Source organism: Amblyomma mixtum, chromosome 7 (assembly GCF_055824585.1).
Source record: "Amblyomma mixtum isolate Tamu chromosome 7, ASM5582458v1, whole genome shotgun sequence".
Classification (NCBI taxonomy): domain Eukaryota; kingdom Metazoa; phylum Arthropoda; class Arachnida; order Ixodida; family Ixodidae; genus Amblyomma; species Amblyomma mixtum.
In genome coordinates this window covers 54,638,923-54,665,683 of record NC_143018.1, presented here as the reverse complement: position 1 = coordinate 54,665,683, position 26,761 = coordinate 54,638,923, and the positions used below count along the sequence as shown (strand labels likewise).

Sequence of the window (26,761 nt, the reverse complement as noted above, 5' to 3'; positions counted from 1 at the left end):
ACTACCGCTCTAATAATAGTTTTGAGAGAAGCCAACAGCCACAGAAACCAAGGAAGAGAGGGGATTTTTAATTTATTTATTTATTTTGTGCTGTTGTTCAATTTAAAATGTTACTGAATATGTTATCGCATAAAGCTAATTGATTAGAAAAGGAGAAGAAAAAACAACCACATGCCGCCGGTGGGATCCGAACCCACGACCTCCGAATTACGCGTCCGGTGCTCTACCGCTGAGCTACGGCGGCTTTTTTTTCTTTATTAGCTGAGCTACGGCGACGGATGTCAAATGTTCTGCTTTCGGGGGTATTTATGTTTACAAATAACCTAACCTTGAGAGTGTTCATCAGCGCCACCCACGTTATTAAGCGGCGGACGTAGCACGTCCTGAGTTACCGCTGATGTGACGTAGAACGTCATCGAACGGCGAGGGTGGAAGCTGTGTGAGAACTCTCTTATGCTTCCTATGGCGTCAAGGCTAATTTAGTTTTGTACATTTCGGCTCCCCGGTGTCGTTTTAACATATCGCACAGAGTAGCCAAGCTAAACTGATGTAATAGTGAAACTTAGATGACAAAAACCGTAATTATGACATAATAATAGGATGCAAGAAGCATCTTATTGATTACGGGCGCACATGCGCCCAGCTCTGAGGTGAACCTCAGAGTTAACGTAAGGCGCCGACATCGTCTACGATGAATATACAGCATGCGGTATCTACGACCGATTGTAGAAAAAACCAGCGCTTACGAACACGGACAGAGGACAAGGGAAACAGACTGACGGCGCTGAACTTACAACTGAATTTTATTCATACGTACGCAGTCAATTTATACATTTACACAGACATGCGTATGAATACAGACGTATGAATAAAATTCAGTTGTAAGTTCAGCGCCGTCAGTCTGTTTCCCTTGTCCTCTGTCCGTGTTCGTAAGCGCTGGTTTTTTCTACAATGGATCACCACCAACTCGCCCAATCCTCAGTTCTTCTACGACCGAGAAAAGCGCGAAAATATGATGGTGCAGCGTTTACAGACAAGTTGTAAGAGAGATGATATGAAACCAAATTGATCTATCGCCCTGATGTATTACATTATCAAGGACGCGAAATGAAAAATGTTTGTTACGTTAAATAGAAATAGTAAAATTTTATTGTTCAAGGTGGAACGAACGGAAGGCGTACTTATTTAGTCCAGTATAGGGGAAGGCTTAATCTAGTAGTTGTGGATAATAGGAATTAGAAACCTGCATCGAAAGAAACGGATGCAGTAGTAGTTCAGATGCGCAACAAGGCCGAACATTCAACTTTCGTAATTTCTGGCGATGTTGACGTTTGGTGGGCAGCAAAGGACAAACTTATGGATGAGAAAATTTTATTTAAAAACAGAATATTTCCCGCGCCATTTCATTAAATCGAGTCAAAGCCGAAGAAGGCTCCGTGATTACAACTTAAAAGTAGAAGCAGAGTATTTGAGCATCAATGATCCGCGTGAAACAACCGCGTTAACGTCAAGGCCGTTTACTTGCAAAAACAACCGGAAGTGGTGACACCTTTGTTGTATTTTTTTTTTACTTTTTAGATTTTAAAAGCTCTGTTCTCGGCGGGAAAAGCCTGCATTTTATTTAAACACCGTAATCTGTTGATACAGGCAAACTTCAGTTAGCTCTCAGTGTCTCTTTAAGTTGGTCAGGTGGTCCGCATAACAGAAAGCTAATAAAAGTCTTGGTCTCTGTGATGACAACGAACTGGCTCACGATAGGTGAACTTCCCTGTCTATGTCTAAAATAGCCGCTGTTGTAAGAACGTGTCTCTCATGCTCTCACAGATTAATGAGTTGATCCTTTGTCTCTCTTTAAACAAAATGCTGCCGAACGATCTTTTCGCTTCTTAATTAGTACGTTTCATGATGCATTCGTTATTAGCGGCGCAGTTGGAAGGAAAGAAATTATTCCATTGCTTTCATTTATCTTCATCATCATCATGAGCCTGACAACACCCACTGAAGTGCAAAGGCCTCTCACACATTTCCCTATTTAATCCTGTCTTATGCCAGCTGCGGCCGTCCTATCCCGGCTATCTTGTTAATCTCATCCTTCTACCTTTCTGCCATTCCCTAATAGCTTGCCTTCTCCGTTAAAATTACGTCTGAGTGAGTGTCTTAGGTGTTACGTATATGCCAGGTGTTGCTAGTTCTTCTGAACGAATTAGAAACGACGAGCGGCAGAAGCCAAAACGAGATCAGGAATTTTTATTGTATCAAACACATTTGAGTAATATAGATAACACACATAAGACCAAAATGGACTGGAGTAAGATTTGCGTAACATTGCAATAAGGATTACAGATGCTTTGTTCTACGCGGGAGGTATGGGGTTTCATCCTTAGTGCCACCGCGTACTCATCGGTTTCCAGTAGGTACAAGTCTCCCCCTGACCTGGTGCTCCACTTCTCTGCATGAACTGCTTGAAAACTGGGTCTTTGGCTCCACACTGAGCAGACCATAGCATCGTGATACATAGCGCTCTCTTGTCAAAGTTGTTCTTGCGGCGTTAAACTCCCACGAATCGCACCTACAGCTGAAAAAATATTAATAGGAATTCCAGACTATTTATTGCTATTATTGGGGTCCTTTTGTGAACCCAATAAAGACAGAAAGAATGACTGAGGAGCGAAAACATTTTCAAGTTACTCCTCCCTAATATTGTTCAGCTCGTGTTTCACGCGAACTGCTTACTTCAGCAGTGGTCATCCTACCAGGACAAAAATTTTGAAAATTGAAAAATTGTCAGACACTCTTCTAGAAATAATAAACGTAATGGTCTCTTCTCGTTACATGCAGCAACATATTTCTTTTAAAGCGTTTCCATCAATCGCATTGAACAGCTAAGGCTCCCATAAAATATGTGAAAAATTGCGCTCATAAATAGTTTCTCGCTGAAAAATGCTTTTGTCCAGAATGACTGAGTACGGGTGGTAATACAGGAGTCACGGTTGCCACGCGGATCTTTAGTCAGAGCAGCTATTTGCTGTCACTTTCTTTTGTTTTATCCTAAGGATACAATTTTGAAATTTCGACGCGCTATAATATCACAATGATTAGTCTTTGGCAGGCGACAAGCCTTGATGCTTCACTCCCCTAGATGACGGCATATTTTAAACACAATTCGCCATTCAAAGTTACTTCTCTTTGTTATTTCCACATGCCACATTAGCACAACCAACAGACTTCCCAGTCTGTCAACTCAGCTGCAGCCAGGCTGTAAAGCGGTAAAAAATCGTTAAAGCGGTGACACAGACTTAGACCCGCTACGTCCTACTCTTCAGCAAACCTACCGAAGTACCCCGTCAGTCGCAGAGTAGGAAACGAACAAGGATACCGAGTGTCCACTTATTAATTTTGCTTAGCTTTGATACCCGTGTTACTGCATATGCCAGTGTACATACAACCAGGCTGCGAGGTGCTATAGCGACGTTAAGACCCAGAACACGCAAGTTGTACTACTAAAGCTAAAGCCGATGTATTTTATTCCTGCAAACTGGAGGTCAGTGAGCCCGCATAATAACGCTGCAAGAGCAACAAATTTATGTGCTTATTTTTAAATTACAGTTTAGAAAAAAATAACTGCCCACATAGGCAAGTACTTGAGAGATATATTCCAATTATTTCAGCTCAGTGCAAGATTAGGTACACAAACACAGCTGTGTATCTTCAGTGCAGAATGCGTTTAGGATGTAAAAATACACAACTAGTGACCACAACATGTCCGTATCGTCTGCTGCTCAAACGTGATGCTCCAAAGACTGTCTTCTTCCGGAACGTAGAGGTAGCTCTGATACGAAAGGGAACATTATATAGGTCTTGAAACAATGATTTCCCCCTTCGTCATCATCATCATAATCAACCTGACTACGCCCTCTGCAGGGCAAAGACCTCGCTCATGCGTATCTAAACAATTGCCCCACTCCTGTGCCAGCTGTAGCCACATTACATCCGCAAACTTCCTACTCCCATGCGCCTGCCTAACTTTCTGCCGCCCCTTGGTGTGCTTGCTTTCTCTTTGAATCGAGTGCGCCCTTAACGACTATCGTTTATATTGCCATCAAAGTACATGCCCTGTCCATGCCTAATTTATTCATTTCGATTAAGATGTCGTTAACACGTGTTTGTTGCCTGATTCGTTCTGCTGTCTTCCTCTCTTTTAGCAACTATGATTTCCGTTTCCATAACTTATTCCGCGGTCCTCAATTCATGCTCAGCCCTTTTTGTCAGCTTCCACGTTTCTGCGCCTTAGCCCAGTACAAGTAAAATACAGCTCTTATATGTTTTCCGCTTCAGGGATATCGGCAAACTGTTGTTCATTACTTGGTTTAGTTTGGTTTATGTGGATTTAACGTTCCAAAGCGATTAAGGCTATGAGGGACGCCGTAGTGAAGGGCTCCGGAAATTTCGACCCCTGGGGTTTTTAACGTGCACTGAGATCACGCACAGTACGCAAGCCTCTAAAATTTCGCCTCCATTGAAATGGGACCGCCCGCGTCTTTCGGGTCAGCAGCCGAGCGCCACAACCACTGAGTCACTGCGGCAGCTTTAATCATTACTGTTATTCGCGACAGTTCTTGCAAAATACATGGCATCCCATTCTTGTTCTACTAATATTTCATGCTCGTGCCCCGGATCTGCGATGACTACCTGCCCTAAGTAGATGCATTACTTTTTGACTTCCAATTATTCTTTACCTATCATAAATTGTAGTTCTATTCGGGCACTGTTGCATATTACTTAAGATTTCTTTATCCCGAGTTTTCGACCTAACATTATGCGTTGCCTCTCAAGGTCCTAGACGACGTTTTACGATTCGGCCCCTGAGTTACTCACGTAGGCAGTGTTATCAGCGAATCAGGGACTACTAAGGCGACCCCACTTTACTTCCGTGCCCAGCTCTTCCCAATCGAGTTCTCCGAAAACCACCTGTAAACGCGGCGTATACCCTAGTAATACGTTTTGCTGGACAAGTCGTTTCTGTAGCGCTGCATGCATTCCCAATAGTGATGAAGGCTACTAGAGAGATCGTGTCTCTTTACCAGGCACCTTCTTGACAGATATTTTACACCTTTCCTTGTGAAAAAATTCTTGTACAGCCTGTGTATATATTTTTAAGTACCTTTACAAATACTTCGTCTACACTCTGGTTACGCAATGACTGCCCGACTGAGAATGTGGCGTCGAGACGACTGTAACGGGAAGCGACAACTTCTTTTCATAGCACGAGAAGGAAATGCCGCGCAAGAGGCGCAACAGCACGCGGTTAATCAGAGATGATGCTCACAGTGTCCTCTTTGTTTCGACGAAGGGTGAGAAGTTTCATATTTCTTGGTCACTCCTGTACTGACTACATTTCGCTGTATTCACATATTCGGCTCCAGTAAGTTTTTCTTAGTTTACTTCAGTTAAGAAGCAAATCTCATCTTTTTCTTTTCTAGTTAAAGTCATATCTCATGTTAGCCTTACGAAACCGTCTGGTTGTTCTATAGTATACTGTATACTAATAACAATCACTAGAAAGATCTGCACGGGAGCCAACTCCAGATAAGTAGTCACCAAGACTGCTACAATCCGTTGTGTGTCGAGATAATGTGCATCAATGTTGAAGTTCTGTGTTTCAGCAGTTACTAGTGCAAAAGATATATTTCATGGGGTAAACCCGGAGCAAGATATTCCGATATTTGTACGTTTGTGGGTTTGTGTCAACTGAGATAAATAAATAAAAATAAATGAAATATGTATCCGTGCCTGAGATTCAAACCCGCGGAGGTATGAACAGAGCAGCTTCACTGGCCAGTATACTCGAGAGCACTATCACCGCAGCCGAGCACGCGTCGTGTTAAACTGCAACACAGTCTCGCGTTGTGCATTGCACATCTACCTATTCAAGTGACGCTACTATTAAACTAATATTCGCGTTTTAAGCTACGTGGCTGTAGTGACAGGGAGATGTGCGCTGCATGCATTGGCGTGGACAACGCTATAGAGCAATACACGTTGGCTTTGACAACACTGCTGCAGAAACGCGGCACTGACGGAGGCCGGCGGCGTGAATCGAGTAAATTGGCATTGAAGATGAGAAAGTTGAAGACGCGCACCACTGACTTCCTGGGTCAGTGGACATATCAAATGCGCTTTCAGGTATACACGTGGTGGTGGCGTCCCCCTAGAAAAAACTGCGCTTTAGCATAATATTTTGTGCTTAACAAGCAGCCAGCCATTTTTATCAATATTTTGAGATAGTGACAGACAAATAAGTCCCACGCTATGTATTCCCAAAATCAAACTCTGACCATTCCGTTTACCGTGGCGTTATACAAATGATAAGTGAAAGCAATACGTAATCAGTGTAGAGACCAGATTTCAGGCATATGCCTATTTTTTTCAACGCTTCGTAGGCGCACCATTTTTACATATGAGCACGAATTAGGTGTTGTCAATATGTTTAATACTCTTTTTATGGTGCCTATAAATGCCTATTTTGGGTGTCAGTGCCTATAAATGCCTATTTCTGACGTCTGTGCCTAAAAATGGCCTATTTGACAGAAAAGGGGCCTGAAATACGCTGTGGTTTTGCTTTCAGATTCTGTTTGCGTTCGAATCCAGTTCGGTTTTGAGTAGAACACACACGTGGCAACATTAGATGACCTCCTTAGTTGGCTGTGGTGAACATTGCACCTACGCCGGCTGCGTACACAATACCAACCACGTCAGCCGAAAATGTCGAAGCAACCTTTTTCCTATTTTCTGCCATTTTATCGTGGCAGCTTGTTGATGTCTTTGGCTGTTAAAGTGGTAGTTGACCAGATGGCACCACATTTCGGAAAGTATACCGAGGAAGTTATAGGTTCGTTCAAATAGTTCCCAGTTGGTTCCAATTGAAACGAACGGTAAAATGTTCCATAAACCTGCTGGAAACAGTTTAACTGATTAAAATTTCCACCTGGGTAACCTGCCTTATTTTCGTTCCTTGTGTCCCAGCCGCATGCCATCTTCATCAAATGGCATTTGGATGTAATCTTGTTGGAGCAGGCCGCACTAGACAGCTGGCAGTCGGGCGTGCATACGAAAACGCATTCGTGCACTCAAACCATAGAGTAAATGACTCAAACAATGTTTATTTAATGCTTGCATGAAGGCCACTCTTCCGGCGTCGCTCCCGCGCCATATTCCCGCGATCCTTAAACCGAAATGGTTTCTTGCTCTTCGCCAGATGGCGCAATGTCCCTGTAAACGTACTGCTAACAAAAGCACCAGAAGCGGCGATGGCGCATGACGAGTTGACGCAGCACGCCTCGTTAGTCGTTATTTTCAAGTGGTAAGGGATCTGCACCGGGCTTTTCAGCCATGCCGAAAGGAAAGACCTCAAAGAGCGCATTGATTCGGCAATGAACTACTGATTCCCCATGCTACACTGCAGATTGCGAAACTGTCTTCTGCCAACCTGTCTTCTGCCAAGAAGTTGCCGAGTAAATCCGCGCAAAGTTGCAGACCGTCTTGGAAAAAAACGAGGGGTTCTTAGCCCTCAAGCAAATTTCAGGAGTACTTACCGGTGAACATTCTATGATACCGAACAGTGCAAAGCCATCAAATGTTCCTCAGTACAAGCACGCTCCTGTAACACCCGTTAGTGTTGAGCGTTCCTTTTTAGCATACAAGCTTGTTCTTACTGATAAGAGGCATAAATTTGAGTCCATAAACCTGGAGATGGTGCTTGTCTCCTACTGATTTCATAGCTTTAACAGTGACTTCTAGATGGATGATGTTTATTTTACCATGGATCCTCGTGGATTCACGTAGGCCCGTGCAGAACTGTGATTCTTTTCGGCATATTCCGCATCAAGCAGCACTGTGTAACATTTTCTAGCATGTCGTATTTATGGTTTCCAGACCATTCTAATGGCAAGCACCATTTGATAGTCGCGTGGCTCCAGACACGTGAAGCAACAAACTATAAAACACTGTTTACACAAATGACAACAATTTATTAATTTTGAAGCATTGTGTATGCCTGAAATAAATAAGTTGAATTCCTGTGTGAGCGAAGACTGAACTCATTTGTCAGATGCTTTGAATTGACAATGTTTCTATCAATTTCTAAATACAGGCCTCCTGCAAAGGTGTTCATTGTTTCTACTTTTGTACACGACAAGTGAATTGTTTGTTTCGAGGTATACCAAAGTGTATTCAAAGAGTTGGTAACAGTCCCCTTTGCTCTGCTGAAGCATGTGTATATTACGAAAAGTTGCGCGACAGCCTTAAAAAAACGGCTTCTAATGTTCGCACCTTGCTTAAGGTCGCAAATTATTCCTGCTGTGTTTTTTATTTATTTTACGGGAGATATTGCGCGCTGAAGATAGGAACTGTGTGCACTTTTGATAAAGTTTATAGTGCCGATTTTTCTCCGTTAGGTGCCTAAAATGCAATTTTAGCCGCCTATTTATGGCGCCTAAAACGTGCTTTTTAGAGCCTAAAAATCCGGCCTCTAGTAATCACATAAAAATGGGTTTGTCTTTAGTTCTTACGGCTCATTGCGCTGTAAAGGCAATATATACTGCTGATGGGCCATAACTTACCCAAATTGTCTACCCTGCATTCTTTTTATTAATCCTTCTGCACTTTAAAGTTCCAGTGACGACTACAGTCACCCGAAAACTTGACACGAATGGTCAAACACGCGGCTCGGACCAACATTACCGCCTCTGAGCGTTTGCCGGTGTGTCCTAGAGGTGCCTGCAAGCCAGCTGCTTTCGTCAGCCGCCACAAGCATACCGTGCAGCACAGTCTTGAGCCCAGTACCAAGCGCTCAGAGGCGATAATGTCAGCCCAAGTCACGAGCTTGAGCGTTCGTGTCAAGTTCGCGGGCGGTGGTACTTGTCTCGGGATATTTGTGTAAGCCTCACACATTCTTTCTTATATTTACTGTATGCTGTAGTCATTTGGAATTCTGCGTTGCCTATCACATCACCTAAATCAAACAATTTTCGATATTCTGAATCCTCTGGAGAGAGAAAAGTTTTTTATATGGCCTAATCTCAGTCATGAGACATAGTTACCTGCATGGCACTACGTTCAGTGCGTAACCTGCATCTTTGCGTCCTCCATTTTTAAAGGGCTCAGAACTAGATGCTGTGCCTTTCGAAGGAAGCCAGTCGCTGTTTAACAAGCGGTTGTCTCACAGAAATATCTAAAGGTCCGATATGACGACAGTCTTGGAATTCCATACAGATCATGCATGTAGTCCTCGGCATGAAACGGTGCCATCACAGAACGAGCTGACGTGACTGGTTGTCATCAACACGCAATAGTAAAACGTCATACATCACATCATAAAACAATACTTCACGCGACCAATATTTTCATGCAGCATCTACAACGCCGAATGCAGTCTCTTGTCGCTGCACTTAGAGCTTAAGGTGATACTGGCCCCCCATTGTATGACTACGCTTTCCATTTTTTCCATTTGCCTACGTCACATAGTTCCAGGTTTTGCGTTAGCGTTCAGGCAAGCAATGAGGCCACCGATAACTGTTGGAGGTGCGAAGCTATTAATGCGGAACCTGCACGCTGCTAAAGATAGCGGCGGGTGTGGGATACTCAAGGGCAAAGGCCCACGATAGCCCCTTGATAAACTTGTTGGCGGAGCACCTCTTTCCAACCCCTGGTCGCGAGTGAAGGGAGGAGCTATCTCGACTTAAACGAAACGGGAAAGCTGAATATTTTTATCAGGATTGGATTCCAGCGGCTCTTTCGATAACAGTAAAGGGGTTTACATAAATGTGCGTCACCGTTTATGATTACCTTACTATGAAAGAATTAAGGTTTTCGATGTAATGCCCCAAAACGCTATGTTCGAAGTGTACTCTTCCACTCTCACTTACATTGTATCACCTGTAGCTCTAGATATTCATTTTAGCACGTGGGCTGCCTGCTGTATCGCCCTCTTATCTCCACGCGTGTGAAGAGGAAGGCGTGAAAAGCTCCGGCACGATTCGTACAAAGTGTTCGGGGACATCAGTCGGACCGTGTTGTGAGTGCAGCGCTGTGACAAAACACTGATGAGTATGGTAGCGCATTTTGTGGCAAAGATTGCTAGCACAAGCCTATTTTTTACTTCTCTCGTGCTGGTGAAAGGTAAGAGTTCCTGGTTGTCGTCTTTGTCATTGCAAGCATAATGTATAGTAACAGTCGCGGTTCCTGTCGACACTAACTGAGGAACATTCACATTGTAATGCTTGATCGGGGCCGCCGCGGTGGCTCAGCGGTTATGGCGCCCGGCTGCTCACCCGAAAGACGCGGGCTCAGTCCCGGCCGCGGTAGTCGAATTTCTATGGAGGGGAAATTCTAGAGGTCCATCTGCCGTGCGATGTACGTGTACGTTAAAGACGTTAAAGAACTCCAAGTAGCCGAGGTTTCCGGAGCCCTTAACTACGGCGTCCCTCATAGCCTGAGTTGCTTTAGGACGTTAAACCGCCATAAACCATAAAACGTGATGTTGATTGTGTTGAGGTATATTTCGGGCGAAATGTTACGAAGAAACATGACACAGGTGCATGAAAAATATGGGTATGAGGCAGAAAAAACAGACAAACGAAGGAAAATGTCTTGAAGTGTGGGCGAAATCTGCTGTACGTGTGTCTTGAAGGGCGTGATGTCTGCAACTGATTCGACGCATATGCACCCTACAATATGTTACAATGGCTGTGTTCTTGCGAATTTGGGATGTTGCTAGTTTTACAGCAATCCCGCTCATCTTCACTGTGCCCTTTCTCAGAGAAACTTCTACTCCTTGACCACCTCGGATTAAAAAAAAGGGGGCGGTAACAGCTGTAGACAATCATTTTTCTTTCCAGCTGCTAACAGGAGGCCTGTGGGAAATACGACCAGCCTCTGTATGTTTCCGCTGTTCTCATTGAGAATTTCAGAAAGGATGGGAAGAAAAGTGAAGCTGTTTTCATGTGGCGATAGAGCATTTTGGAGCTTTATGCCAATATAACCACATTTGAGGCAAAAATATCCTAGCCAGATGTATCACGACAGTGGTTATTGTGAATTTGAGGAAATCTTCGGTCATAGCAAAATTATTTCTCTATACCCAGATGAGAATAATAGCAGAATCGCAAAAGCTTTTTCTTACAAAAATTGTAAACTGCGAGGCTTAACGTCCTGAAGTGACTCAAGCTAGGAGTGACGCCGTAGTAGAGGGCTCATGATTAAGTTAGACCGCCTCGAATTCTTTTCGTGTTTTGTCTCAATCAATACGAAGCTGCTGTGGCCGGGATTTAACTTGGCCTTCCTGTTGGTTATAGGTTTTTGACTCATATAAGGAACCAAGTTTCTGTTTTTATTTTCGTCTATCGTTAAAAAAGATGCACACTGCTGGTCACTTTCGGGCGTTCACCCTGAAGAGGCCTTGTCGCATCAACGCGCCATGCCTCTTGCATAATTGCGACGGAAAAAGAATTGAATTATGACTGCATCACGAACCTTCGGTGTAGATTCAATGCAGGTGGAGTGGGAAAGCGTCAATAAGTGGGGTTGTTTTATTTGCATAGGATGCTCTTTAGTATAATTTCCTTGATTGATATGCGAGTCACGCATTCATAGAGGTATTGACGTTCGCAAACTGCATGCAACGGTCAAACAGCGCGATAGAGAGTGCAATGACGTCATCTACGAGCGGCGTAGGGCTCAGAACAACACCTTAGAATGCATACGCATTCGCAAGAGTACTTGTTTACTTCTAACTTCTCGAAAATTTTTATCGAACTCTTCAGGGAGGGACGAATGTCATCAGCGCACAACGGAGCGTGCCATTCCAGCGATCTGTTCAACTGTGCCGATGTCTGAACGTTATCGCGGGTTCCGAAGTATCCACAGCATAGGCTTCTTTGGGACAGCCAACAAAAGCGTACACAGAATTATTGTTCGTCGGGGTATTTCTTTGCGCTCGCACCAAACTACTACAGAGAAATATGAAGAACTCGTACCGCTCAATACTGATTAACATAGCACTCGTTCTATATGCTGTCATAGAATTACAAAGTACGTATCTTGCAAGACAGCAGAGACGTGCACGAAATATCATTGTGGCTGAAGATTGTTCTTTATAATAATATTCTAAGCCGGTTGTAACATTGCTTTTGAAGATAAGATAGCAAGCACGGAACATGAATTTAGCCGTTGGAATACCTGCACTTACTTATCGCCGTTGAGTGTCACCTGCTATCAATGCTCGAAACAAGATCCTGCTAGCGCCGCTGACGACAGGCCGGCGGGAATGTGGTGCTTGAGTGCGAGAGGCTCGGAGTTTCTTGTCGACGGTGAAATCTGTTCTGGGTGTTCAGACGACCCCTGGAAAAACGCAATCAGGATAGGACGGGACGCAAGAGGTGGACCTAGGTAGACGGTGAACACCGGCATGACGAGCGCGCCCCGTACGTGCCCAAATGACTGCGCGCTTTGCCGCATCCAGCGAGAGAACTGGCGGGGCTTCAAACCGTTGAATGGGTGCCACGATCATTAAGCAAAATGGGGTTTTTTATTTGGTAGACATAATGTGCAGCTGCGCAAAGCTGTCACTGAATTTGTAAACTTAAAATAAAGAATTCAAATATTTCAAACAACTTCAAGACCTTGGATCAGCTCAACAAACTGAACAACTGCTCAGCAAGCGTCAAAGAAGAATTGAGCAGTTGTTTCGCTCATTCAGTAAATATTTAGTAGGTGAACTGTGGAACTGCGAATTTATGTAACTATATTTTTGAAGTGGTTTTACTAGTACTGCAAAGAACTGGCTGTAATATATTCAAGGGTTCTTCCCTGAACCTTACAACAGTAAATACTTCATTATACTCTATAATGGCCGTGTTGGAGGCAGCACATCACTTTCATTACATTGAGAACTGCCTATTAAGTAGACGGGCCTTCTGGGCGCAGAAGTCCTGGGGGGGGGGGGGGGGGGGGCAATTTTCCCTTGATGTGTTAGCACTTAAATATTGCAGATATAAGTCAACCTCCGTTGTGATTCCCCATCTGGTCTTTTTTGGCTGCGGTTTTTTTCTGATGGTGTAAGACAACGCAGGCAGGAAAGAGCATGTCCATCCGCTATGGTGGTAGTGACTCTTCTAGCCCCCTCTACGATTTTCTGAAATCGACAATAATATTATTTTATTGCAGAAGCTTTGGTTAAAGCAGGCCATGGCCTACGTTGTTTTACTCCCCTCAAGGTGGAGTCAAAGACCCATTCGCTAGCATTTAACCAGATGAAGCCTTGAAGCAGGCTAAGGGAAAGGCTGTACCAACAGTATCAGACGGGCCAATTCCGCATGCATGGTAGATGGTTACAGTGTGTGTGCGCTGGTCAGAGAAGACAGCAGATGTCAGGAGATATTTCGCGTTCTGTTTTGCAAGGCGAAATAGCGGTCAAATACGGGAGGGGGGGGGCAGGGGGGGACGTCTTTTCATGTTGACTAATACCAGTTTGCAGTCCACCGAGAGTGTTTGGATGAAACAGGAACTCCGCGCTGAATCAAAGCCGCCACCATATTTGACAAGGCCGCCAAAGCAGGTGGGCCGCATGGTCCGCCGGGTCTCCAACAAGCGGGGCGGATTACGAAGCAAGGATGCACTGCGGCTTGCCCATGCTTTCGTAACGAGTAAAATCCTCTACTCAACTCTCTACTTGCACCTGGGCAAACACGATGATGACCAACTGGAGGCCATCCTGTGGAAAGTCATCAAGCGGGCTATCGATCTCCCGGTCGCCACTTCTGGCCTTGGGCGTGGTGAACACATTCCGGGAGCTTGGAAAAGCACACTTAGTCAACCAATACACGCCTCTTGCACAGACCACGTCCGGTCGCCGCCTCTTGGACCGGCTACACATCAAACACGACTACCACATTGAGGAAAGGAAGAGAGTGCCAGAAGCCTGGAGACACGCCCTCCGGGTCCGACCCCTTCCCCGCAACATGCCCAGAGAAGATCATAGCGGTCGTCACTAGGCGCGCGCAAAAGCGTTGGCGCGATACTATGGTCACCAAGAACACGTATATTACGTGGACGTTGCCGGCCCACACCACGGGGGGTGGTACACGGCCGCAGTCGTACACAACACAAACACAGTTAACGGGTTCACTTTCAAAGCATACAGCGCAACACACGCGGAGGAGATTGCCATTGCTCTGGCTCTCACGAATCCCAAGTCAAAACACATCATCACCGACTCGCGAGGGGCCTGTCGGAACTACGAGTTGGGCTGGGCTCCCCCGCTTGCCTGGCGCATACTGGAATATAACTGTCGATGCGAAGATCCAACTGCACGCAACCTGATTTGTGCCCCCGGTCACCAGGGACTCCAGGGAATCTAACAGGCCGATCAGGCCGCCCGCGCACTCTGTCCCCGGGCTATCTCTCTGTCCTTGGAAGGGTACTCCCAATCAGACAATTTGGCCCTTACATTCAAACAAATCACCGATTACTACAAGGAGGAGCACCGGCGCTACCTGGCCCCTTGTAAGGGTCTGGATCGCGCTGACGAGCGCCTCCTCATCAAAATTCTCACTAACACTGTACTGTGCCCGGCGGTGCTTAAACATTTCAATACATCCTTTGATGGTGCGTGCCAGTTCTGTGGGGAGGTGGCTGACACCCTCCACATGGTCTGGGCGTGTCAATCAAACCCATCTATCCCCCCCAACCCCAACCCCACCAGAGAGGACTGGGAGGCGGCCCTGCTCGGCTGTTAAGACCTAAAGAGCCAAAAGGCCTTGGTTCAACGGACGCGGGCGGCGTTGCTTGACAATGGGGCACCGGAATAGGGGCTCCACCTAGTATTGTAAAGGGAAAGGGCCAATAGGGTCCTACCCCAGTCCGCTTTTTAGACCTGAGGTTGAGGTTTGATGCAGGACACACCTGTTGGGCGTATTTTCCACGCGCAAAGAAGGAACTCTTGCCCTATGATTCGTCTCCCTCTAAGACCGTTAAGAGAGCAGTATCAATGCTCTGCCTTGAATCCGCGCTTCGGAAATCGTGTCCGCACGAGATGCACAGCAGTTTCGACCGTCAGGTGCGCAGGCTTTTGGCCGCAGGCTTCCCTTGCTCGGTCCTTACGGCAGTAGCCGAAACCCTCCTGAAGAAGTTTCGCCCTCGACGAAACGTGGCTGCAACTTAACGCGGAAAGCCCAAACCTGAGGTGATGCCTTATAGTATTCATAAGGTGTCACATAATATCAAAAATGTGGCCGGCAGGCACAGAGTGCCTCTTGTATTCTCCGCGCCAAATAAGTTGGCGAAGCTGTGCCCCTGCATCTGCGGAGATGGTGAGCGCGGTTGCAAAAAGTAACATGAAGAAGCCTTCGTCAAATGTGATTTAGGAATGGTTTACAAGATCCCCCTGTCCTGTGGAAAGTGCTATATTGGGCAGACAGGGCGTTGCATCAATGACCTTTTAAGGGAGCATGCTCAAAATTTGATAAATCAAGATAAGCTTGCGAATCTAGTTTCGCACGTAATGGGGTGCATCTGCGCGCCACGGTTCAAAGAAGCAAAGGCAGAAGGTGGTAGGCAGAAGTAAACGCACAAAATCAAGAGTTATTTTGGAGGCCTTTCATATTCATAAAAAGTCTAGCCAGTGCATAGCGACCCTTCCATAAGTTTGTACTCGGCTGAGCGTATGTTTTTGAACAACGTCATATAACGTCATGTAACATCCTGGCCCGTTTCTTTTTCGTCTGCCGATTCTCGAAATGTTTCGGTCATATCCCATCCATATCTTTTCTTTTGTCATTTTCATGTTCAGAGTTATACACCTTATCTAGTTCCCGCGCTTTCTTCAGTGACATAATGTGAGCTTAGTTAAGTGTGAGCCGTCTAAAACTGGGCGGCTCCAGTAGCCTGGAGCCGCCCGATTGTGCGCATGCGTGTGAAGACTATAAATGTGTTTCTTGCATTTATCAATAAATCAGTTGTTAGTAGCGCTCCGTGTGTGTCGTTTCCATTCTTTGTGTGCGTCTTTGCGCTGAACCAAGTTTCAAATATGTTTGCAATCGACACCAGGCGTGTTTTGGGGCTTTAATTAGGGTCTTGTGGTCGGTGGGATATCGTTTACGGCCGAGTAGGTATTCTTGCACAAGCTCCTGGTAGGTGGTCAGTATATCCTTCTGAAAGTTAAATGTGTCTGTCTTCTCCTTCGCTCGAGAAGAATAAATGAGCAGGTGCCGAGGTTATGCAGACGGTGAGGTATCAAAGAATTCAGGCCGCGTGGGGCGTCACACGACTCCGAGAGTAATGTTGCCCATTAACTGCATACGTGCTGGTCAATCTGGGGAGACAATGCGAAGTTGAAGTCTTTAAAGGGCAACTGCAGCACTTTTTTGAGAATTTCGCGATATTCAAGGATTCAAATCTATATAGGTTGTAGGTAAAGCATGCCAAGTGTTTTCGCACTAGCATTTAAAATAGTGACGTAATCGACGATTGAATTTTGCGCTTCTCCTCAATGCACCGGAGTAGTGCAGAAAAACTCAGCGTGACGTCACGGAAGGTATGATTTCAAATTACCGCTGTCGTCAGCCACGCCCTGCCTTGACTCGTTAGACGCTGCCAAATAACTCTTGGCAGGGTTCGCCTTCTGTGGCGTTGGTTTTTTTTTCCTTCAAAGCAGGCGTTTGTGTGTTGGAAATGTACCGATACCTTCGATGACGTCATCATGCGCCCCCCCTTGGCGTTGTGCGCTGCAGAGAAGCTTGAAGGGCATCCGGATTTTAATCGGCGAATATTTCACTATTTTAAGTGCTAGCCCAAAAAGACTTCGCATGCTTTACCTGCAGGTTTCACACATTCGACCCTCTTAAGCTCGTTGATTTCTAAAACCTAAGCAGTTTCCCTTTAAGTGAATGCCCAGCAGGCCAGCCGACCACAGGACTGGCACAGTTTCACAAAACAGCAAAGAGATGGTCTGCGACAACTGTAAAAACACGTCCATAAAGGCGCGAACGAAATCCTTGTACGCCGAAAAGAACGGCGATACACTTCCCAAGGTCTTTCCAAAAGTTACAACATCGTCCAGATAACACATGCACACTTGCCACTTCAGTCGACGCAAAAGCATATTTATAAATCTTTCAAATGAGTCAGGAGCGCTGGAAAGGCCGAATGGCATCATAATAACTTCATAAAACCCATTTTGGGTTTTATGAAAAAGCCATGAAAAAGCCATGAGCCAAGACAATTTTTTTTTTTTTGCAAACGGTGTCTGGCAATTATTTCTTGGGTAGGTATTCAAATAGGTAAATTTTCTGAGTTCATATATTGTAATCTACTGATAGGGTAGCCTTGCGAACATTCCGCCGGCAATTTTTTCACCGTAGGCACACTTGATTATTGATTGCAAGAGTTCTGGCACAGATGCGTGACCAGGAAAACCTAAAAAAAGATATGCTTTCTATTCTGTTTACTGTATTAGACATGAAGGGAGAAAATATCTTCAGGAATATTTCACAGCCGAATAGGGCGCGTGTAATCGTTCAACACGCTTACACTTCCCTGGCGAACACACCTTTCTCATTCATTTTGAAGGTGGTGACACGAAACCTGAATGCGATCTGCACCTCGTCTCATCATGCTACTGGGAAATTGCCGACCGAGTCGTTATAAGGCCATTCATGCATATTCCTGAAAACAAGAACGACTACCTCAAAGACTTCTGTCGCAAGTAAGTCCTCTTTGTTCGCTTACTCTCAATGAACTTGAAATCTACTTGGTGACATACGCAAGCTTAGTTCACCTTTACAATATATATTTTGCCGCTTGAACGAACGAAAGTCACACAAATATTTTCATGCAGGCGCACCAAGAAAAAAGGATCCTACAAGAGCAAAGCTTCGACCAAATCTCTCGATAAAATAGACCTCATTAAGAGCTCAAAGAATACTTTTTTTTTCGCAGAGTACGTACGCTATATTAAATGAAGAGGAGTTAGTTTTATGATATAACATTGTCTTTTGAATACTGCTTTTTTTTTCGGCATGCGAATGCACTTTTTTTGAAGCTACGCACTCATTAAGCCTTAGTGTGTTGTAGGCGCACAAAATATTTCCCTTAAATTCCTTACGATTTCTACCTGCGGCTTTGTTCTAAACGTTTAGAATCGCAAACGAGTGGAGTAAGTAATGGTAGATGTTTCTAGCTTTTTTTTTTGAATTTTTTCTTTATTCTCAGAAACAGTACACAAACTGTTGTTTGGACCCATAGCCTTTACGGCTAGTGAGGGGTCCAAATACAAAACAAGTACAATATTACTGCAGAACGTGTAAAATAAAAGAACTTCAAGATTAACACACACAATTGAATTCATTCCTACATTTCCGTGGAAATTAAATAGTGTTTTAAAGATGCCGAAAAGTTACTTTTTTCTTTAACTTCATTAGGGATTTCATTCCACACATGGGCTCCGCTGTATTCTAGGAGTCTCCGGCCGTACATATTGTAACAAGGTGGTAAATTAAATAGATTGTTAGTTGCAGCTCTTGTTTGTTTCATTGGTAATCTAAATAAACTAAGGGGCAGGGGGTTGTTAGATTTTATTACATTGTTTACTATTTCAGCTATCTTCAGTTTATATGCCATTGATAGGGGTAAGATACGAAGCTGCTGAAAGAGTGGCCTGCTGGGGTATGTATTATTTGAATAAGTTATCATACGAATAGCTCGTTTTTGAAGGCGAGAAACAGGATCTAGATATGTTTTATATGTACCACCCCATGCTTCCAGGCAATAAGATAATTGACTGTGCACAAAGGCGAAATACAGAATGCGTAGAATTGGAAGATCAAAGCAGTCCCTGGCCTTTAGTAAAATATGACAACCATAGGCTAATTTGGAGCAAATATTATTACTTTGTTCTTTCCAGTGCATATCAGACGCGAACAGGACACCTAGATACTTGTATTGAGGCACCCTCAGCAGAGTCGTGTTGTCGATAGTTAGAGATATATGTTCGTAGTTCATGTTCTTCCTGCGCGAGTGAAACACGGTGTACTTTATTTTCTCAGTGTTAAGGGTTAGCCGATTACTTTTAAACCACTGCGAAACTTCACTAAGCTCTTCATTAATTATACATTTAAGTGCCTCTAAATTTTCTCCTGTAAAAAGTAATGCAGTGTCATCGGCATATATTACAGCTTTCGAATATTTCAGCATTGATGGAAGGTCATTAATATACAGGGAAAAGAATAGCGGCCCAAGCACGGAGCCCTGAGGCACACCTAGATTAATGCTTTGTGGTAGTGAGGCTAAATTGTTCACGACAACATATTGTTTCCGTCCTGTAAAATAGCTTCTAATTAGATCACAAATTTTCCCTCTTAAACCGTAGGTTTCCAATTTCTGTTGTATTATTGTGTGATCAACCGTATCGAAAGCTTTTGATATGTCTAAATATACTACTATGGCCAGCTTATTATTATGCAGTGCAGAATTTATAAGTTGTGAAAGAACAAGAACTGCGGATGACGTTGACCTTTGGGGCCTGAAGCCATGCTGATTATGACATATAATGTTATATTTATTTAGAAAATTTTGTATACGTTTACAAAGAACCTTTTCAAAAACTGTATTAATTGCATTTAATACCGATATTGGTCTGTAGTTTCGCGGATAAGATCGCTCACCGCCTTTATAAATAGGTACAACCCTTGCAACCTTCAGCTCGTCAGGATATATTCCATTTGCCAATGAATGGTTAAAGATGTGTAGTAGATGGATCGCTAGTATATCAATGTTGTTTTTTATCAGTCTAACGGGTATTGCATCAGGTCCTGCCGCCTTGCCGGCTGAAAGGCTGCCGACTGCAGTGATTATTTCTTCTATGTCTATGTCAGGCAAAGCAAAACTGTTGTTAACACGTTCCGGCATCTTCGCCGTAGGTGCGTCAGCATGAACCTGCGCGGCAACCGTAGGCCCAATGGAGGTAAAATAGGTATTAAATGATTCTGCTGTGTCTTCGTCAACTGTCTCAGGGAGTGTTGCTGTACTGGATCGCAAGCCGATTGCGTCGTTCACTATATCCCAAATTTTTTTTTGCATTTCCATGCGCCTGTTTCACCAGTGATGAATAATATTCCTTTTTTCTTTTTCTCATAAGAGATACAGACAAGTTCCTGCAACGCTCCGCTCTCCGCTCTCGTACAGGTTATTCGGGCGTCCAATACTTTCAAAATACAGGGTGCTTTACTTAATACTCTACACAATATTTAAAAATAGGCTTTTTGTTATGGAAGACCGCTCTTTTCGGCATGGATTGTCTGGAGTGTAGTACATCAGGATACACCTAACACGTGCTATCTAGTAGGATGGATAACTAATAGTGAATAGTTAACTTTTTAACCATTACTGTTAGGCCCTTCAATTATTGAGAGGCGTGTAGCCCACCGTAAGTAATATCCATATAAGTTTTTAGAATTTCGAAAACGCACTTGCTCTGGGCGCTGCAATCCAGCAAATTCCGTCTACATTGCGCCGAGCTACGTTCGCTTTCGAGAAAGTTGCAGGCAAAGCAACCTCTCCCATGCACAACTCGTTGAAGTAGCGAAAATTCTCTGTTGGCACAACAGATCTGCGTATAGTATTTTGGGACCTGACAACAGAAATTATTTTAGCAACAACAGTATTTTCTGTAGTTTTGTGCTGTCTCCTGTAGTAACGACAGACCCAGTTCTCTAGGAACGACTGACAACTTCCCAATACATCAGAAAATTTGGCATAGGATAAAAAGAAAATTTCTGTCGTATTTTGGGACCGTCTGTGCCGAATTTTTGCACTGGAATGCGCTGCTATATTAAATGCATATGGTACGTGCGGTGAACGGAGCCTGAGAAGAAGCATCTTCAACTATTTGGATTTTTTTATCTTTTCTAGTGATACAAAATCAGATGAGCTCCCTGCTCAACCACCCTGCAAGAACTACTACAGCAGCTGTTCAAACGAAGAAAAGGAAATGTTTACTACCATGGAGCGAGGATACACTGCGATTCACCGAGCGACTAGTGCTTCAAAGGAGTGTGACTGTGAGTGCGTGCAATTCTACCTTTTTGAGCTAACAATTCTCTAATGCTCTAATTCTTTCCGTTTAACCTTCGCAGCCTTGCCTCATTCGTCGGGCTGGCATGGAAACACTTATGCTACATATCTGAAATTCCTGTAAATTATGCATTGGTTTACAAATTGATGAGGATGTCTTGAGAAGTGCCTTTGCATTCACGTATGGGAATACTGCCTGACACGTGGCAATCGGAAAAGAAACGAATAAGGCAGCAAAGATTTACCTGGAATCCCTTCATATTCAGACGACGGCACGCGCTCTGAATCGCAACGTAGGAAATCTACCCCGTTATACACCCGCGTCTTGCATCACATCATGATGCCTATTTAATCAACCTTCACTTCGTTAATCGTTTATGGGGTTTAACGTCCCAAAGCGACTCAGACTATGAGGGACACCGTAGTGAAGAGCTCCGGATATTTCGACCACCTGGAGTTCTTTAACGTGAACTAACATAGCACAGCACACGAGCCTCTAGCATTTTGCTTCCATCGAAACCCGATCGCTGCGGCCTGGATAGAACTCACGTCTTTCGGGTCAGCAGCCGAGCACCATAACCACTGAGCCACCGCGGCGGCTCGACCTTCACTTCCATCCCTGCATTTTCAGCAAGGCCCCCTAGAGAGACCTTTTATTTGAACAAGATTGCTCGACGCTTGATACTTTCCCGCCAGGCATAAATACAGTGATGCAATGCTAAACGACAGTTACAAGTACCATAGAGCCAAAGAAAGAAAGAATCGGAATAACAGAGCAAAATATCAAGCGCTCATGTAGTAAAAAACAGCTTCGCTTTCCTGGAAGCCATTCCGCGTTTCTGGTACATATATCTGTTTCCTTCAAGAACAAATGCGTCGCTCAAAATGCGCCTTGAGGAGCAGCGATTCACTTAGCTTCCACAGCGTGAACTTTAATCTAATTTTCGCATACGTTGTCGACATCCGCTGGTGGGCTTCAGTAAACCATTGAGTCCTTTTTTCTCCGCTAACCTACGTTCTGAGTCGACTACTTCAAGCAATCCTTTCGGAGGCAATGTGATGCGAGGGATTAAATTAGGGACTCAGGCCATGAAGTATCCCACGTTTGTGAACGAAGTTCGTATGTTGTAGATGTTGAGTTGCTTCTTCGGGTTCTTCAGCAGCAAAGACGAGAATCATCTGTCCAGTCTTGGTGGTAACTGATAACAGAACAAACTTCATGGTTGAAAAACAGCGCACAAAAGACACAAGAGTAAAGGCGACGAACAAACTTCCTCTGCAGTGTGCACGTGGGGCGAGAATAAACTGTGTCCGTAACGAGGATCGAGGTTACCGAATGAAGATTCCAAACACCTCGCACCTGTTTTCCAACACAAATTGTCATTGGCAAACACGCCATGATATTGGCGATATATGTTGTTTTCTTTGTCCTTTAACTGCGGCCTTTATCGCCGGCGGCACGCGGCCTTATCATTTTGTTTGCAAGGCGAGATGCGACCATGGCACAATGGAAGAAACGTGATCGTGTGCGGAAGTTTCCGTGGTGGTAACGACTGCAGCCCTTGCTCCATGCTTTTCATCGCGGACGTCCGACGCTGTCTTCAAATGAAGCGCTGCTTAGAGTGACCGTTATCCTCACCTTCATCTACCACAAAACATGCTCGCTGCTGTCGCAATCGCCGAGTAGTTTTTGTTAGTAGACAAAGCTTAGCTTTAAAAAGTTACGTGCTGATCAGACATCTGATGTGACAGTTCTGCGAAAGCAGCTGGATTAACCGTCAATAATAACTTTGGTGCGTTTACTTTAATGTTTGCTTTTAATCTAGGGCGCGGCTTCGCACACGGGACAGAATTTTTGTGGAGGTTGAAAGTGGGCGGAGCTAGCTCGAGGGTGGTCGGGGCTGGCCGGTTAGCCCCGTAGTTGTGGGTATCGGGTTAAGGAGGTATCTGGGCGTGCTTCTCCTGAGCTGGCAACTGGCGTTCCCACTGCGCGTTTGAATTAGATTTCTCCATCGGTTCTTCCTATCGCTGCTGGGTGGGCTTCCATAGCCGGATACAACTCAAGAAAGAAGCGGCTTTTCCCCGTCAAAGGACCCCTTTCCAGCCAATGGGGTCGGCCGATTCTCAAGAACATGCTAGCCTGAAAATGCAGAAAGCGGCGTGACAATGCGAGTAGGGGACTATTCCCGGGCATGGAAGGAGGGGACTATCCCCTTTCATCTGCAGCTTCCAGCATTGTCACGCTAGCAGGCTCATGAGAATAGGCTGACGCAATTGGCTAGAAAGGGGTTCCTTCACGGGGAAAAGCCGCTTCGCTCTTGATTTGTATTCAACTATACTAGATGGAGGCCTAGTGGATGTTGGAGGTAGTTAGGATAATGGCAGATGGCGCAAATGGAGGCTGAAGGAAGGTGGGAGTGCAAAGGGGTGAAGGTTCGAGGATGGCTGTGGGTATGGGGGCAGCTTCCAAGCTAGCGGATGTGGTCGGATGGTGTTTCTTTAGCTTGGAGGCTTCATTCTCGGAGACTGCAAAAACCTGGGGTTTTAAAGCGACAGCATTAGGAGGACCATGAAGGCGAAAACTGTGCGGCGATGCCGGCGACTGTGTCTGCGTGAACCCTCCACATGCAACCACGGCAGGTTCCCGTCTCTTCACCTGCCACCTGCCAGCCGTCCTCTAGGTTCTCACCTAGGTGCTAACCTAGATGCCCTTATATGAGGAATCGGTCACTCTCTACATTCACAAATCATGAGGAGCCCTCATAATCTGGTGCTGTGGTGCAGTGGTTAAGCGATGCGTCACTACATCAGCAGGTGTCTGTTTCAGAGACAGCCACCTGTGGAACTTGTGACGTCCAGGTTCCTCTCGAGACCAATGAATAATTTAACTGCCATGGTTGGCAGGTTGCTCACAGTCTAGTGGGCTGGATTCAAGGACATCACAAGGTCACGTGACTGAGGTGGCAGGTGGGCCGCCTGATTCTCTGGACTCGTCAATGGCATCGACGTCGGGGTTGCCACTTAACACTTTCACGGTAAAACGGTGTAATTGAAGATGCTATGGTGACTGCCGCTAGCACCGATTGCAACTATGGGTTGAGTTGGGAATGATTTCTCTGCGCAGTGGCGACCGTTAAAACAGTGTAATCCAAGATGCTATGGTGACTGCCGCTAAAACCGATTGCAAGTATGGGATGAGTTGGGCATGATTTCTCTGCACACTGTCGACTGCTACCTTACAAGTTCGAGATTGGCTCATTTAGATGGCTTCGATTGCTGAAATATTCCAGAGCACTAGCAGACATGAGAAGGCTGACGCGCCTGCGGGCGACGGTCAGTTGCGTGTTAAACTTCATTTTCTCTTTTTTTTTTCATTTAATAACATCTCAGCTGTCGTCCCCCACAGCTTCTAGTACAAAACATCCTTTTTGTTTTAATCTTCTTTACTTTGAGGTTTCTCTTGTAGGATTTAGGCGTTCAGTTATATAATCCAACGTGCTGACTTACATGTGCCTGCACGGCGGTTAATTATGCTTGTCAATGTTGTGTCAGACTCGCTCTTTATCTTTTTGTTTATCTTTTCATTTCCTAGCGGTTACCTTTCTTCGTGGCTGTCTCAACCTTGACGAGATTCGCACCTGCCGAAGGCACCTCCGGAACGTCGAAGAAGGAACTTTGGCAATGCAAGCAGAGGCACAACAAAGGTAGGAAATTCATTACGAAACTGTCCTTTGATATTTTTTTTTAATGAAATGATTTCAGGTTTTATTCAGAGCTGGTCCCCGAAAGGCTGCGTAATGAGTTTTCAGGGAGTGCATGTTTCACGTGCATAATATCGCGTGGTGGTGATCACAAGTACGCAGGCGAATGTGGAATGTAACTGCTCAGTGTGTGACGTTGTGTCGGTAAAGTATAAAGGTGCATCTACCGAATGAGACATGGAAGGCTTGCAGACGTGAGCTTGTATTGCCACAGCTATCAGTTACACTCCATATGCACTATTTTCTAATAATCGCAGCCCAGTTGCAGGCCTAACGCCATCTAGGGCATAACTGCCACGCTGGCTAGTGCGGCCGGCCGCAGCTGCGTTTGACTGAGATGGAGCAGACGCGAGATGCTGTGTGTAATATGGGGCTTTTCTTAGCGTTTCTTTCCTGTTTGGTGGTTTTTCCATGACAGCATTGATCTGGGAGTGCTGTCGCTGGCTCGAAATGCCTGTGTGCGCGGCAAATGTGCGCGTTTGAGAAGCTATATATATATACATACTATTCAAAATAGGAATTATCCGAAAATGAATTAATATCCAATTGGTTCACTTACTAAGAAAATCGTATCAGCAGAGCTTGGCTGCTTAAATTTCATTTTATTTTCTTGAACATGTTCGTGATGATAAACTGCTTTATTACAAACTTCAGTGCTTTGGTAGCTGCTATCAAATTTGTTGAATAAAGACCCGAAAATAAGTCTAACGGTATGTTTTCTGACAGTGTGAACCAGACAATCACACTTGTGGTCAGTGCTATTACATTGTGCAGTAGTTTAAGAAATAGATCAGTGTGTAATAAAACCGCTGATATGGCATCTTATTTAATCGTATGTCACATTGAGGAAACAAAATAAGCACTCTACGAGCAACGTCTGAAAAATTCGTGTCCTGTATGATTTTCATTTCTTTCTTTCTATTTGCCTGTGGTGCTTGCATTTGGTGTTACCTTCTCTGATTGTTAGTACAAGTGCATACACTCCATTAAATATATTGCACTCATAGTGATATCTAATAAAATATTTTCAAGGATTGTACTTAATTAAATCGATGCTTTATAAAACAGAACTCGAAATGAGATTGTATCGATCAGGAAATTCTTTACATAAAGGGCACACACAGAAATAGAGAAACAAACTTCGCAGGATAATCAAGGTAGCTAAGACATCACAGATACCTGAGAGTCTCTTGCGGTCACCGGGCCATATTTACGTGTGCGGATATTTCAGTTTTAACTGCTAATTTTCTTTGTCCCTTCTTTATTTTAGGAATGCTCAGGACATCAAGCTGTGCCTTCTGACGGCCGCCAGTCCCTGCAGGCACATGCCAAGCACTTCAGGCATTGCTCGCCTGGAAAATATAGCGGACGCCACCATCAACCTCACTTTTTTTCCTGTCAGCGGTGGCGCTGCTTCTTTGACAAAAGCCTCGATAGTAGTAGCTGGAGGAATTGTGCTAATCTCATTGGCCAGTGCTATTGCTTAGCAGTCGACATGTGTTAGAGGCCCGAGTACTGAAGTTGCAATGCCTCACTCTCGGTAATATTCAATAAACATATGCCTTCGCGCGAAAATGAGCGCTGCCAATGAATCACAGCACAGTGCCACCGTCTCGTGTTTGCGCTAAGAACGTCCACTGGCGTGACTCAGACATTCACCATTGCTGCGACGCACCTGGACAAAGCTCTATTTTTCTAGCTGCGTGAAGAAGATCAAAACTTTGCGTCTAACTGCGCGACAAAGGAGTTGCAGACGCTATTGTACCACATTTTGCAACTTTCGGCAATCATCTCGAACCTTTCTGCTAAAAATGAAAAATCTCTGCCGAGAAGAGTTTAAATATTTCGTTTGCTTCTAAGAAACCTGCCTAGATTCT

General features: G+C 44.7%; 1 protein-coding gene and 1 non-coding gene across 3 annotated transcripts in view; one reads left to right on the top strand and one right to left on the bottom strand.

Annotated features, from left to right (window-relative positions):
* LOC149336112 (uncharacterized) overlaps positions 1 to 26,476 on the top strand; it is a 42,559-nt gene extending 16,083 nt beyond the window's left edge. Inside the window, exons 1-5 of one of the 2 annotated variants that reach the window (XM_089552598.1) lie at positions 10,030 to 10,176; positions 17,623 to 17,758; positions 20,962 to 21,110; positions 24,716 to 24,827; positions 26,155 to 26,476. In XM_089552598.1, the coding sequence (XP_089408724.1) occupies positions 10,101 to 10,176; positions 17,623 to 17,758; positions 20,962 to 21,110; positions 24,716 to 24,827; positions 26,155 to 26,371 (690 nt within the window). In that variant the 5' untranslated portion in view covers positions 10,030 to 10,100 and the 3' untranslated portion in view covers positions 26,372 to 26,476. Of the gene's footprint in view, positions 1 to 10,029; positions 10,177 to 17,622; positions 17,759 to 20,961; positions 21,111 to 24,715; positions 24,828 to 26,154 lie in introns of those variants that run through there. The other variant, XM_089552599.1, reaches the window with a different exon arrangement.
* TRNAT-CGU (transfer RNA threonine (anticodon CGU)) lies at positions 173 to 244 on the bottom strand. Its single transcript has one exon. It is a non-coding gene; the product is annotated as a tRNA-Thr (tRNA).
* Positions 26,477 to 26,761: the final 285 nt, after the last annotated feature.